The sequence below is a fragment of the Sebastes umbrosus genome, chromosome 5 (assembly GCF_015220745.1).
Source record: "Sebastes umbrosus isolate fSebUmb1 chromosome 5, fSebUmb1.pri, whole genome shotgun sequence".
Taxonomy (NCBI): domain Eukaryota; kingdom Metazoa; phylum Chordata; class Actinopteri; order Perciformes; family Sebastidae; genus Sebastes; species Sebastes umbrosus.
In genome coordinates this window covers 27,908,202-27,924,293 of record NC_051273.1, presented here as the reverse complement: position 1 = coordinate 27,924,293, position 16,092 = coordinate 27,908,202, and the positions used below count along the sequence as shown (strand labels likewise).

Here is a 16,092-nt window from a genome sequence, read left to right as displayed (position 1 = left end):
GGCCAGATGTCTGGTCTTACTTCGGGTTAATTACCTTCCCACCTCCAGTCCCACAGGAAACACCATCAGAGCAGAAACATGGGCCGTCAGTGACAGAGAGGAAATGAGGAAGTAATGCAGGAGTAAACAGAGAGAGGGGATTAACAGTCTTGTCCATTTTCAAAGGATACTTCTAATTAGACTCACAGCGAGCAACAGCCAGCCTCATGAATTCACTAATGTGCGAGTGTTTGTGTGTGTGCCTGTGTGTGTGCGCGCCTATTTCCACATAGCTTTCACGCTCCCCCGTTGACATTTCCACAGATCATTACACATTGTGACTGTCCTGCCCTCTCTTGTCTTTTTATGGTCACTCGCAATTGTCATTTTCATAACTAATTACACAGACCAAATACCAGAGGTGCAAAGTAACAAAGTACATTTTATTGCAGAAATGATAGGCCTATAAACATATCAACATCAATCAGCAGTGATATTAATAATTGATTAATCGTTCATCAAGTCAAAATGAGAAATTAAAAAAAATATCAGTTTCTTGTTCCTTTTCTATTTTAGTTACCTCCGCCAAGGCCGAAGGCCTAGGAAGGAGGTTGTATTTTCACCGACGTTGGTTTGTTGGTTTGTTTGTTTGTTTGTTTGTTGGTTTGTCCATTTGGAGGATTACTCCGAAAGTCTGCGATGGATCTGAATTAATTTTTTTGGAGGGGTGTGGTGTGGCACAATGAATAATCCATCAGATGTTGGTGGCGATCCGGATCATGATCCGGATTCAGGAATATTTTTTTGAATTCCGATCAGCCTGAGCATTAAGACCTGTGGGTATAACACATGCGCAGTGTAGCTGATGACGCGTTGATGACATATGACCCCGCCTTCTTCCTTCAGAGACAGAGATAGAGAGAGAGCGGGAGGGTGGGGGGGGGGGGGGATAACTGTAGATTTGGCGTTTTTTTACATTAAACGCTGTGCAATTACAGTTGAGTTCGAACAAAGCACACTTAGTGATTGTTGGAAAGAGTAACGACGACGGTTTAGGTGAGTTTTATTTTGTTTCTGTCCAGTTTGAATGAAGTGTTTTATGATGCTTTGCTACGTACAACTGATCTCAACATAAACAAAAATACACGTGAATGATGGCACAAGCTGCATGGAGAGGGGGGCGGAGGTCTGTGCTCTCAGAGTGCCATTCTAGTTAGATAGTAAATTTATTATCTTTGGGTTTTGGACAGTTGGTTGGACAAAATAAGATATTTGAATATGTCACCTTGGACTCTAGGAAACTGTAAATGGGTTCAAAGACCAGTGTGTAACATTTAGATGGATCTATTGGCAGAAATGGAATATAATATTATTAAGTATGTATTCTTTAGTGTATAATCACCTGAAAATAAGAATCATTGTGTTTTCATTACCATAGAATGAGCCCTTCATATTTACATATTGAGCCGGTCCTCTTCACAGAGTCCGCCATGTTGCACCGCCATGTTTCTACAGTAGCTCAGAACGGAAAGACCAAACATTGTTAACTTTTCCTGCTTGGGGCGGAGTGGATAACGGAGCGATAATTACTCGCTCCCCATGTATACACACATACACACACTTTAAGAACTCTACTCTTACAAAAACTGGCTCCAGAGAGGCCCATTCGCATTTTTGCGTCAGCCACCATGGCAATCCTACACACTTGGCACACAGAAGAAGTTGTAGTCTGCAACCTCACCGCTAGATACACACGGCATCTTTAACTACATTTCATTGAGATGCTTTTATATTGATAGTGACAATAAAGGTATAGACAGGAAACATGGGTAGAGATGAGTATGGCAGCCAGAATTGAACTGGGGACGTTGCAGTTAGTGTCTTAACCACCAGGATGCCCATTATTCATTAATTTTTTTGAGGATAGAAAATAGACCAATTGATAATAAAAAATAATCATTCACAGCCTTAGTGAATTTACTCAAACACTGTACTAAAGTATAATTTTGAGGTGCTTTACTTTGTTATATGTGTCGATACCCCCCCACGTATTTGGATTTATTGTTACACCTGGCCCCCATTTTTTGTTCAAATGTTGAAAGTTCTGTTCAGCTGAATTGTCTGGCCACTCCTTAACCGTGATGACTCTGAGGTCTATAACGTATGTTAAAGGTGCTGTGAGGTCAAGCAGACCTGACGGGTGCACAGAAGCATGTGAAATCACTTTTGGAGTTTAAGGCGACCGCTACCCGGCTGTCTCATTTACCAGGAACAAGTTGCCGTTCTCCTTCAGGAAAATATTGTCATTATTACTCCACTCTGTCTCTCGCCTGCTGCAGACAAGTTGCTCAATAAATATTCACCAAAATATGGACATTGTCTTTAGCTATTTTACCTTATTAGCTCAAGATGCAACATTCAGTTTTGCTTGGATTATCAGTGGAGGACTGTACAGTTTGGGTTTGCGAAGCAGGAGGGAGATTAGATCCGGGGAGTAGACATGTCTGCTGTCTAAACAGAACATAAAATTAACTTTATGTTTCCATGATCTGTCTGTTAAACTAAACACCGTCCTGAATTTCACATCTTCCTCCTCGTCTTCTCTGTTTCTCCGCCAACCTCTGCTTTCCCTTATCACATAACATTGTTTATTAAAGGGTCGTACATACATCCCAAGTGGAACCGTTACTCCTGTAATATTTGTAACAATATTACATCAGCAGCAATGCAACATGACAAACGGAAGACAAATGTTTTTTATTGAACCATGAAAACACTGGAGAGCAAAGTGTGAGATGGAGAGTTGCAGCCAGAGGAGGAATAAAATACTGAGATAAGATGACCACACAGGTGAAGAGGAAATACAGGACATCCGTTTAGATTGACGTTTGGTCAATCAAATTCTTGTACCCGCCTCATGTCTGCCTCTCGGAAATGAAAAAGCTTGCCTCATAACTTGTCCCTGATGTTTATTATACTGCAGATCACATAAATGTCAGAGGGGTGAATTCTTGTATAACAGCCACGAAGCACACCGGAGAAAGTTTGAAAACGTACCACTCAGGTTGGATTTTGTCTATATCTGCTTCAGAGAGATAATCCAACAAGTCACATTCAATGACAGTCATGCTTCACGCATTTGGGACCTCTGAAGGATTTACAATCCTGTCTCATAGAAATTTCATTACGTTTTTTTTTTGCCAAATATTTTTTGAAGGAAAACAATTACTGCCTGGATTATGTGCTCTGGCAAAAAACTTTTTGTAGTGTAGGAGCTGTTGTCAGGCCATAGATGTGGGTCAAAAGGGGCCTACTGCACCCACTAGTAGGTATTATCATCTATTCTCATGGTAGATCACCGAAAGAAGGTATAAAAGAACACAACAGCGACCTCTAGCAACCGTAATAATTATGACAGGAGCAGAAGCGGAAGTCAGGTGTTGTAGTATAGAGAGCCTGAAAGGAAACCAACAACGTCTATAGTTGTCTTAGTGTTCACTAACCTTAAGTTTCACTTTCACTTTAGAAACTCATTTTAAGCCAAAACGCAATGTTTTTCTCTAAACTCAACCAAGTGGTTTTGTTGCCTAAACCTAAAGAAGCCTTTTTGTTTATCATCAAAATGTAATGTTTCATTCAGACTTACATGTTGCTTTTAAGTTTCGTTTTCACTTTTACAATGTAGTAGGTGTAAAAGGCCCCTAATGATCCACATCTATGGTGCTTACAGCAGCAGATAACGCCTATTTAATGGACTGATAACAGTTTAATCGGGTGACTGCACAAAGTTGTAAACAGGTGGTCATGGTGGATGGTGGGCATACACCAAGTACAGGACTTTGACACCGGGCAGGTTCTCAGAATCCCGCTTGTGGTCAGGTTCAGACAACTAAAGCACTTTGGATAAGGCTAGTGAAAGATTGTGGTTTCAGTTAAATGTTAATCCATTGTGGATAATCTCCTTGGAATAATGTCATAACAACGAGCCGCTTTTCTGTTCTTCCCATTCTGCCGACATGCTGTAAATACAGCAAAAGTGCAGCAAAAATCACATGTATTTAAATGCATAAATTATGACTCAAAATCAAAAGAGAAACTCAAAGATAATTATTTTCTTTTTTTTTTGTTTGAGGGGTGCATTGTTCATTTTTGGGCTAGTTCTTGTACAGCATGCCGTGAGACTCCCATGCATGCGTGAGCATAATGATGCTGTTGAAGAACATCACATAACCGCCTGTCACACAGACCACTGATCGTAACAGCGTAACCGACACCACGGAGAGGAGATTTATTGAAAGCATGAAAAAAGGCTTTGTTCTCAGGATGTTTACTGTTAACGGGACAAAAAGATCCATCCATCAATACCTGAAGAGAAGCACCAGTCCATTCATCCACTCTTTCATCCTGTCAGAGGGTTGTGAACTACATGCTTTAAATAGAACCTAATGGAAAGGAAATCACTGCTTCCACCTGCAGAGATCCTTTCACACACTGTGATTCAAACAAACCAAGAGTCTCCTTTTATACCGTTACAGTCTGTATACATGTCGTGATGGCTGAGTTCCATTAGGGCATTTACAATAACATCCTGATAACCAATTTCACACGGTACAGCAGATGAAAATGTCATCGGCAGCTCGGTGTTAACGTACAACACCGCTATAGCGAAACAGCTAAAACGCAAGGCAAAAATGTCATTTCAAAGTCACATTTATCCAGCGAGATGTTTGCCTCATCACAGCCTTGGCAGAAGAACCTCCGGCAGTAGCCAAAAGCTGTGTTTTATTATGAATGAGTGGTGGTGTGTCTCCGTGCGCTGCTGTTTTACTTGACACAGGGCCAAGCAGCTTTGATGTATGAGGCGTTGCTCCTCATTACTGCTCCATCCACACCTCCCTCGTTCGGAGCAACGGAGGCTGTAGGGAGAGCTTGTCAGCCATGTGAGGGGAGCAGCAGAGACGGAGCGTGGGCAGAGAGGAGGGATGAGCACGTCACCAAATCAAACGCCCCTTCATTTTCCCAGACTGGGGGAAACCTCTTGAAAATTACATCAGACGACTGAGTTTCTATACCGATAAAAGCGATTCTTAATTAAGTATGTGAATTAATATTAGCAGGTACAGTGGCATTAGGAGGTTTTCAAGGTCAAACAAGTCACTCCCTTATTGAATTTTAAGTGTGCTGCATAAAGAAGAAATGTCGACCTCTCTTAGATTATATCAGAAACAAGAAAATATTCAGCAAAATTCTCCTTTTAATCAAGTCATTTGATAAGAGCCAGTGCTTGTGTGTGTACATGGGAAATGAATGATGAAGCAAAAGAGAGAGACAGCGGCGGCGACGGGAGCGAGTAACGTTATCGACTCCGGCCCAAGCTGGAAAAGTTAACAGAGTTTGGTTTGTCCGTTCTGGGCTACTGTTGACACATGGCGGTGCAACATGTCGGACTATGTGAAGAAAACATGCTCCCTATGTAGATATAAACAGCTCATTCTAAGGTAACGAAAACACAACGATTCTTATTATCAATTGATTATACACTAAATATGCTGCCCTATTATATTCCATTTCTGCCAATAGATCCCCTAATTGTTACACACTGGTCCGTTAATTAAAACAGGTTAACATTTGTCACCTTGCACGGCAGCTGGTTCCTCGCAATGTCACAAGATCACACGGGAATCTCAGGTATCACATATCCAATCCATCTTGTCACACTTCAAGTAATGCATTTGTGTCCGACAAGCCAGATCACAAACCAATCAGCGTCCCGTGAGGAGCTACTGGCAGCTACAGGTTTGGCTTAGGTATACAGTATGTGGCGACACGGAGAGACAACTGTTCGTTAGCGTAGATGCTGCAGCATCAGTTATATCAGAACTGGAGAGTATTTTTTCATTGAAAGAAGAGCAAAGAACGGCACTGATACACATGCCTGAAAAAAAAAAGGCCATGGCCAGCCCTCATTTCAAAACAAATAATATTTATCAATCTACCATCTTCAGAGACTAAATGTGTCTGACCATATTTAATACAGTATGTTCTCTCTAACTGTACAGGGAGCTCATCAGTGTAACTCATAATTAACTGCTGAAGTGATAAATGTGTGATAAATGTCGTCTTCTTGTCTCAGGTTGTCCGACAGCGTGGGACGATATCCGTTGCTGGTATCATGCCGAGGTGGGACAGGTGGTTAGCGTCTCATGTGCCAACGTGTCCCAGCTGTTTGCTAATAACCAAGGTAAATCAATTCAACTCACCTTTCACATGACATTTGGAGGCACATGCAGCCACCTAGAGGCATGAGTGAGTTAAGAAGCTGCTTACTACCCCTCAGTCTCCATGGGGACCGCCAAAGAAAATCATTTTTGTCGTAATTTATATATGTAAAAATTAGGACCGTCAATTGATTAAAAAATTTAAAGGCAATTAATTGCATGATTGTCCGTAGTTAATCGCGATTAATTGCAAATTAATCAACCTTTTTTATCTGTTCAAAATGTACCTTAAAGGGAGATTTGTCAAGTATTTAATACTCTTATCAACATGGGAGTGGGCAAATATGCTTGCTTTATGCGAATATGCTTGCTATATCCAGTATATATTTATTACTGGATGCATGTGATTATCATAAAGTGGGCATGTCTGTAAAGAGGAGACTCGTGGGTACCCATAGAACCCATTTTCATTCACATATCTTGAGGTCAGAGGTCAAGGGACCCCTTTGAAAATGGCCATGCCCGTTTTTCCTCACCAAAATTTAGTATAAGTTTAGAGCGTTATTTTTTTATTTTTATTTTTTCAAATGATGCCAGTATCTTCACTCTAGCTTTAAAACTGAGCACACTACAACCTAAAAATCACAAGCTGTGTTAATGCATTAAAGAATTTAGTGCCGTTAAAACAAATTTGCAGAACTGCGTTATTGTCACGTTAACTTTGACAGCCCTATTAAACATACATCTTTTTTGTGTGTTATAGCATTCCAAGAAAATACACATTCACATTTTGACATTATAAAAAAAATACAGTTGGTTTTATATCAAATTTCTGCTCTTTATATCCCTTTTTATTATCTTATAATTTGTTATGTGATGTACTTTTTTATGCATCTTTATTGTTTATATTTTTGCTCGGTTATTTTATGCTTTGAGGAATTCTAACTGTTATGCATTTAAATGATTTTTTGTTTCCAGATTTGCACTTTTTATTTTATTTTTGTGGCAACAGAAATATGTTTGAGGAAGTGTAGAGAAATTATTAATAATCCTGCCAACAGTCATGCTGATATTCTTTTTATCCTCTTGCTTGTGCCCAAGCTGTTTCCTCCATTGATGTTGTCAGTCAATAATCTGTCTTAAGGCCATGTTGACTTTTGGGTTTGTGAAACGAGAGGAAAGAGTGATTCTCAGTTGATTTTCTTTTTGAGAATGCAAAAAAATAATAATAGGCGGATTTCACTTTTTCAGCATAATGAACTTCACCCATCTTTCAGTTTACAGCTCAGCATAGTGACCAGGTTATATTTAGATATCTCTTAGGACCGGTGTTATGCTTTCACTGAGTGCTTTATGGAGACTGGATGTTTTTCTGCACGCATCACGTGGACTCGTATTCTGTGTCTGAAGAGGCCGCAGAGTCTCCTCCCTGTTTACACGACCCCCCACCTTCTAGACCCCTGTCTCATCCAGCTGGCTGGTCTGAAGAAAACAAAATACACTCAGAATATCTCATGTATCATCAAACGGCTGACAAAGAGACCCAGACGATAAAAAAAATGGTAGAAGAATGTGTTTCTGGACATTTGGAAGATAAATGATGACAAACAGAGACCCAGTGGAAATGTAGAGGAGTGGAATAAGAGGCAGTGAAATTCTAAACAGCCTGACCCCCTGCAGAACTTCAGATTCGACTTGTTACAACAAAACTTAAGGGATCTTTATTAAACTGTTTGTTAATCTTATGTATTGTATGCTCTATTATGTCTCATAAGTTGTTGCAGCAATTTTTGGGTTGATACCATTTGTTACACAGATTTGGTGCTAAATTTAACACATTTTTTTACAACTCGAGAATTGATAAAAAATGATCAATAATCCCTTTAAAATACCACATTAAGGCACCAAGACCTTGAGGAACACCATAGAAAAAGTCATGCTGTGATTTGGTATCAAAAACTTTTGACATTTTGCGATTTCTGTAAGAACTACAGATTTTTGAGGAACACTTCTGTTCTGGAAACTGCTCAGAAACCCCCTTATTGTCAATCTACCTAGGCAAGCCATCCATCCTCTGAATGCTCTAGGTCACTAGTTTGTGTCTGTAAAGTTTCATGAGGCTGTGATTATCCTAAAGGTCACCACAGGTCATTTTATACAGGGAGGTCAAATGTCCAAAAAATGGTCTCACTACAAGGAAATGGCTACTATGGGGACTAACATCATCATACATGAATACGATTGGGCTCCTTGGATCCACAAGAGTGTCAGCTTTACAGTGATGCCCAATTAGGCAATTTCAAGGCTGTTTAGGGACCCCAGTATGCAGAAACACTTTTTAGAATAGTTTAAAATAAAAGGGGAGAATCGTGGTAGATTATATAGATCCCACTTTCATTCACATATTTTGAGGTCAAAGGTCAAGGGACCCCTATGAAGATGGCCATGCTAGTTTTTCCTCGCCAAAATGTAGCCTGACTTTGAAGTGTCATTTAGCCTCCTTCCTGACAAGCTAGGATGAGTCCGTGACTTGAGACACGTCATTTATCAAGTCCAAAACAACAATCTTTTATCTAACATTAACCAAAGTTGCCTAAACCTAACCACAGGCAGGAGGGTGAATGAGAATCCTGGTCTCTGGTGTCACAGTCTTGCACTTTGTACTGTATGCCCATCATTCACCCTGGTAAGAGTTTATGTTTGTCACCACAATAAGTACTATATTAATTAAAATGTATCAATTTTGAGGAAATTGGGTTGAAGATTGTCAGCCTCAAAAAGCCAGCATTGATCAGGCTCTAGCATAGCCTCTAAATATATAATGTACTCTTATATGTACTCTTAGCCTTTCTGTATAACAGCCTGATGAAGTCCCTGTGTTGAAACACAGTGGTTGAAGTCCAGACTCTTCCAATATGTCAGTAAGTGTTGCTGAATTACTTTTCACAGAAGAGTCAGCAGCGGCAGAGAGCATGTTCACTATGTGGGATGCTGGATGTAGAAATGATGCACTTGACTGATTTCCAGCAGCAGTGAGAATGAAAGACGGCACTAAAGCAGAGAAGAAGAAGAAGACAAAAAAAAAACACACAGCAGTGAAAGTTAAGCGTAGACTTCAGGAGGATCAGGAGGCGGAGGTTGCTGCTGATGACCTCATAACTCAGTGCTAGTGGGTTCCTGGACCCCACTGGATTTCCTCCTCCACAGACGCCCAGATAAGTCAAGCATTGTAGCGATGCGGTTGGATCCAGCCTATCCAACGGGAGGCTGCATGCGGAGAAAATAATGAATTGGAAAATCAAAGAGTTCACTGTAAGAGCCAAGAGCATGAGGAAGGAATTGGCGCTGCTTGTTAAGCATGGCGGTAGGAGCACTAGCGCCCTCCCCGGAGACTCGGCCTTCAACCTCCGTTCGCATCCAACCATTCACCCAGCGAGGCTGCGGCTGCAGGCCTGCAGGCTCTGCGCGCCACGTTATACTGAGGCTAATGCAGCTGGATACCAGCAGAACCACCCACGACTCAAACCCCCACGCTCTGCTCTGCTCGGCTGTGCTGCGCTGAGGAGCCGAGACAGACGTATTCACATCATGAAACTGAAATCTGTTATTGCACTGTAAACTTTTCATCCTCCTTCTTGTAAACACGGATTCTCACAGAAAACCTGATGACCTTGGTGTGCGTCATGACCGCCGTAGAGCTCGATGAGCCGAGTGAGCTCCGTCATTCTAACTTCAGGCCATGGTGGGAGAACACGGCTGCCAATGTGCCTCGTTTAAATTCATCATTTATCAGCCTTCACCTGACCGGACCACTGACAGTTTTACCTGGAGCTTTTTAGGAAAGTGAACAAAGTAAATATCTCATATTTTTGTTATACTTTTGGATACACTGGGAACTAATGTTAAAAGCCTCCTTCACAATTCTCCTCCACTCCTACAATTTTAGCATGGCGGCTAGCTTTCCAAGTGCACCATTCGAGGTTATACGCCCAGTTTAGCGCTATAAAATGCATTAAATCCAATTGTTACAATTAAGTGTTCAGTGCAACCAAATCAGACTGCCAATATGTCCATGCAGAGGATTTACCGATGTCAATAGAAGGTGTTTGTGCAGAGTATTGATCCAACAAACTACCTCGGCTGTATTGAAGGAGCAGTTAACAGTGGCCCTGTTTGGCAATACAATTAATTGGACATACATAACAGTACAAACTCTGTTGTACAGGCTCTGAACGTGTCAGTGTGAAAAACGTGTGTACGTGCACATCGCCTTGAATCAGAGCATCCCGAGGGACTGAAGTTGTTTGAGAAAAGATTGCTGTTTACTGTGGCTGCACACTGTTTCTCAGCTTAGATATAGCAGCACCATTAAGACAAGAACTAGGAGTGAGGAGTGTGAGCATGCAGGACACGTTTCAACACAGCTCCATGGAACATCAGGAGGTGTGATAGACTGTTCCTACACATTGATTAACTTTCATTTAGTGTTGTTTACTTAATTTCTTATTTTTGTAAATGGTAAAAATCAATAATCTGACAATCTGGGTGAAAATGTAGATTATAAAAATATCCTTTCCAGCACAAAAATTCCACAGCATAAAGGCCTTTGCACACCTAGTCCGTATGTTTTGTTAAAAATTGTCGCATGTTTAAAAATAAATACGACCTCACGTTGTGTCAATCACGTTTACACACCAACTCTGACACTTTTGTCCATCATTTAAGTTTTCGGAACAGGTTCCAATATCTGCATTTTCCACATCTTTCAAAAGCCCAACGGGGTTGTTTGACCACTCAGAGCCACCGTCTGTGCAAATGTCATCATCCAAAATGTCATCTGATAAACTGATTCACTTCGTCTGCCAGCACAAAGCACTTTACAATATAGAAAGAATACATTTAATAATTTAAAATATAGATTGTGACAGGTGAATGCAGAACAGCTGGGAATTGTTGCAGAACAAAGGATGTAGGAAAGATTAGACAGTAATGATTGTGCTCCAGGCAGCTTAACAGTAGCTTCTTGCTAATGTCATTTATTCATTAGCGCTATCCATTGCACCCATATAATTCATTCAGTTTTGTCTTGTATTGTGAATTTCATCTTAAATTATCCAACCAGATGGGGACCTTTTGGTTGCTTTCCAACCAGACCTAACTTAAAAATGGTGGGAAAAAAGGTACTCCAAAGACCTCACCTCTGTCTGGTGAATGGCGAGGCTTGTTGTTGTGCTAGTGTTCATGTGTTTGTCGTGCTTCCTCTTCATAGGAGGTGCGTCTCCAGCCGCTCACATCATTAACGGGCAGATGGAGTTACAGTGCGGCCCATTGAATGCTAATGAAGAGCAGCGGCGTTATTTCACTTCTGAGAAACCATGAGCGTCTGTGCTCATGTGTATACATGTGTTTATAGCTGTGTCTGCATAGAGAGATAGGAGGTGGTGTCAAAGTGTTTTTATTCATATTATTCATCAGTGACCCAGTAAAACTAATAGACTTCATCAGTGAAGCTGCATATTAATGAATCTAAGCAACAAATGGCAACAAGTGGAACATTAATCAGCTATCATGCTGTATTTGCATGTTGTGGAACAAACAATGTGTCTGCTGTCTCTTGTTGGTTAGACTTTAAAGTGACTCTGCAGTATGTAGGTTTAAATTAATACATTTAACAAATGTCTGTTAGCAACACCCTTTAGTCTAGACTAAAGTAAATTTACCGTCAGTGCCCCCAGACCAGCTTTCCTGTTGAATTCCATCTTGCTTCCTCAGTGACTTTAAATCTCTACTAAAAAACTCTTATTTATTAACTTTCCTTTCTGCATTAAGTTGTCTCTCTGTGTCATGTCACTTTAAGAGGAACAGTGTGTAGCATTTAGGGTGCTCTATTGGCAGAAATTGAATATAATATAAATAAGTATGTTTTCTTTAGTGTATAATAACCTGAAAATAAGAGTTTTTTCGTTACCCTAGAATGAGCTGTTTATATTTCCAACCTTTATTTAAATCTAAAGGAATCATTGAGGGCATGCCCTCGTTTACAATGATGTCGAGAGTGCAATAAAACAGACTGTACAATAAAACTGAATAAATACACACAGAACATAATTAATGAATTATAAGAAGCAGTGAGCAAGTCAACAATAGAACAATGTTACATTCATGAGTGGAGTAGTTTGTAATCATGGTTTTAAAATCGCCTAGAAGAACAAATGTGTTTAATTTGAATGTGTTTTGTAAACTGTTCCAAGTTTTTGCAGCACAAACACCAAAAGCAGTTCCTCAACTTTTGTGTTTGCGCGCGGGACTTCAAGCTTTAGCCAATCACTTGAACAAGTCGAATAATGACTATAGGACCAATTTAATAAGGACATGATGTATGATGGCAAGTTGCCATTAAGGGCTTTATAAATAAATAAAACCCAATGCCTATCACGTCTTACTATTAGAGAGGCCCACCCAACATTTTCATACAAAATGCAGTGATGAGAAGAATAACTGTCCCCGGTAATAAATCTAAAGGCGGACTGATAAACTGAATCTAAGGGTTTGAGGGTGGAGGCTGAGGCATATCTATAGATAACGTCACCATAATCCAAGACAGACAAGAAAATGGCCTCAATTATTCGCTTCCTATACGTATACTATACACAGAGCGGGTCCTCTTCACGGAGTCCGCCATGTTTCTACAGTAGCCCAGAACGGATAAACTAAACACTGGCTTTACATTTGCGTTTTTCCATTTTTTTTCATCAGCCACCATAGTTCTCCTGTGCACAGGAGAAGTTTCAGTTGGTTGCAATCTGCAACTTCACTGCTAGATGCCGCTATATCCTACACACTGCACCTTCAAGTTGTTGTGTTGTCCCAGCCATTTATATTATTTTCATGTTGAAAAAGGAAAAAGTTTCCTCAAACTGTTGACACAAAGTTGGAAGCACACTATTGTTTAAATCATCATTATGTGGTTTAGAGAAGATCTCTATTAACTGGAACTAAGGGAACTCTTCCAACCCAGGAAGAACGGCCTCATAGCAAAAGTATGAGGACAGGGGGTGTCCACATGCCATGTAATGTGTCTCCCTTCAAAACATCTGTTACCACCCTGATGCAATTGAGGTAGTAGCAGCATTGAACATTTTTAATTAAATTTCTAGAAGCAGTGTTCAGTTTTTCAGAATAATCCACAGACCTTAATGTGGACAGTCTTGGGGACTATTTCTTCAGCAGAAATTAGCAGCCTTTTTCAAACGTAGGCCTAATTTATCTAACCTGTCTCGCCAGATGGTTAGTTACACAGAACCATCTGAGAAGCCATCATTGAAAACTGTTTGGAAAAAGAGCAGGCAATTTAAAAAAATACTTGGCAGGTGAATGGATGAACCATCTGTTAATCAACCTCTTGCCGAAGCCAGTCGGGAGAAGAGCGGAAACATCAGAACTCTCCAGTTCTGTTATAGTTCTATTGCAGCATCTACGCTGACCTCTTCAGTAGATGCCATTGTTGATTAGATTAGTCGCCTGTATACGTGTCGCATCACACACACCTAAGCCACGTCCATAGCTGCCAGTAGCTCCTCAGAGGATGCTGATGTGATCTGGCTTGCAGGTCACGAACACATTACTTGAAGCCTGAAAAGATGGATTTTCATGTGATACTTAATCCCTCTTGTGACATTGCGAGAAACCAGCTGCCATGGATGGTAATAATTGATCTATTGATGTATTGGGCGGCTGTGGCTCAGAGGATAGAGCAGGTTGTCCACCAATCGGAAGGTCGGTGGTTTGATCCCCGGCTGCTCTGGGTCACATGTCGATGTGTCCTTGAGCAAGACACTTAACCCCAAATTGCTCCTAAGTGAGTGAGTATTTAAGTTAGATCCTGATGGGCAAAGTTGGAAACTTAGCAGCCTCTGCCATCAGTGTGTGAATGCTGACATGTAGTGTAAAGAGCTTTGAGTGGTCGGAAGACTAGGAAAGTGCTATATAAATGCAAGTCCATTTACCAACATATTGTTGTTGTTCGTCTTTTGGCTGGTCCCGTTAGGGGTCTCCACAGCGGATCATTGATCAGCACATTGATTTGGCACAGGGTTTTACGCCAGATGCTCTTCCTGATGCAACCTTGGATACATTTTTTGGTGGGGAGGAAACCGGAGAACCCGGAGGAAACCTATACGCAAACACAGGGAGAACATGCAAACTCCACACAGAAAGGCCCGGCTCAGACTAGGGAACGAAACCCGGACCTTCTTTTATCCACTAACCAAGATAACAACAAAATTACATTCACTTCAATTTCCTGTCTTTCTTGGCATAAATCTCAGAGAGGATAGCTCAAAAACTGAAAAATCTATCAGAGGAGGCAGTGTTTTTTTTTTTTTTTTCTTGGCTACATAAATGTCAGCACTGACCTAAAAACCAGTGCAGGTCAAAAACCAGGGAAGAGAGGAACCATCAAGAGTCTTTAATCTCTCTGTTTACATTTCAGTGCCAACTGCCTGAAGTCCCTCCAGTGTTGCCAAGTCCAGACTTCCCCTCAAATTGAAATACTTGATATAATTTAGTCCTGTGTGTGAGTCATTTATTTACTCTTCCACTACCCTACTTCTCTTGGGTGACTGATAAGTGCCACATCTCTCACTTTTCACTGTTTTTGGGATCAGATTTGGTCTCTGCGTATTAGTTTTTGTGCCTTCTCAGCCTCCCTTGGTTTCTCGTCATTGCCCGTCTCTTCTGTCCTTGCCACTGAGAGGTTTATGTGTATTTTTAGGTTACATCTACAGGAACTGCACTGAGGATGGATGGTCCGAGGTCTACCCGTCCTATGAGGAGGCCTGCGAGTTCACAGAGTACGAAGAGACGGAAACAGAGGTAGACGTTTTAGCCGATTAATTCTACGAATTATTCTGCAGGGAAACAAACTTCGCCATATGTGGCTCCATTCTCATTAGGAGTTTTTGTCTGTCTGGTTGTTGTAAATATAAATATATATATAAATAAGCATATTTTATATCAGTTCCAGCATCACTACTGGTAGATATTTGAGGACTCATCAGACAGTTGCTCTGCTGTAGACTGGCTAGCACAGATTTTTCCGTATGATGCCCTCTATTCTCACTAAGGGACTTTAATTACTAGCTACTGCAGCCCATCATTTTGCTTATTACGATTGAATAGCTAAATTATATATAAATTATATACAAATAATATAAAATGACAGATGTTATTTCAAGCAGGCGGTAAAACAGATGATTGACACTTCTCCCCATCTCTGAGACATCTACGTGAACCCTCCATCACTGGAAAAATGACAACATATATTATTTTTTCCCGTTAGGTGACCTTTTGCTGTCGAGCAAATATTCTTTCCTTTCCTCTCTAAAAGAAGAAGTAGTGATGTTGTCCTACGGGTGCAGAAAGTCTGTAGGAGGAGGTTGAGATGGATGGTTTAAGTGCCTGTTCATACGGAGGTGCTTTGCTCAAGAGAAAAGCGCAAAATCACAAGTGCAGATCACCAGTCAAACCGTGTAAGCTGAATGAAAATAGACTTGAAGCCTTAAAAAAGATGTATTGCATAAAGCGCAAGTGAAGAATGAGGCATTACACTACCAGCAAATTTTAAAGTTGTTCACAAGCACAAGGACTTTACAAATGATATGAGTTTCATCATCCAAACACTCCCCAAAGTTCGCTAAAGCTATGTTGACACTACACAACTTGTCACTACAATCAGTCACTTAAGACTCACCCCCAAAATGTTGAACTAATTAACACAAATCAAAGTTAACTTTCATACAAATGCCAACATTTATTGACACCACTAAATTCTTTGTTTAGTGGCAGATCCTGACTGTCACTTTTCAGCTTAAGTTTTCTCGTCACATTACCACAT

At 40.6% G+C, this 16,092-nt stretch overlaps 1 protein-coding gene across 1 annotated transcript in view; it reads left to right on the top strand.

Annotated features, from left to right (window-relative positions):
• The window catches only part of ghrhrb (growth hormone releasing hormone receptor b), a 54,685-nt gene that overhangs the window by 18,344 nt on the left and 20,249 nt on the right, over positions 1–16,092 (top strand). The window contains exons 3-4 of the mRNA XM_037770066.1: positions 6,113–6,220; positions 14,971–15,071. Of these exons, the coding sequence (XP_037625994.1) occupies positions 6,113–6,220; positions 14,971–15,071 (209 nt within the window). The remainder of the gene's footprint in view (positions 1–6,112; positions 6,221–14,970; positions 15,072–16,092) is intronic.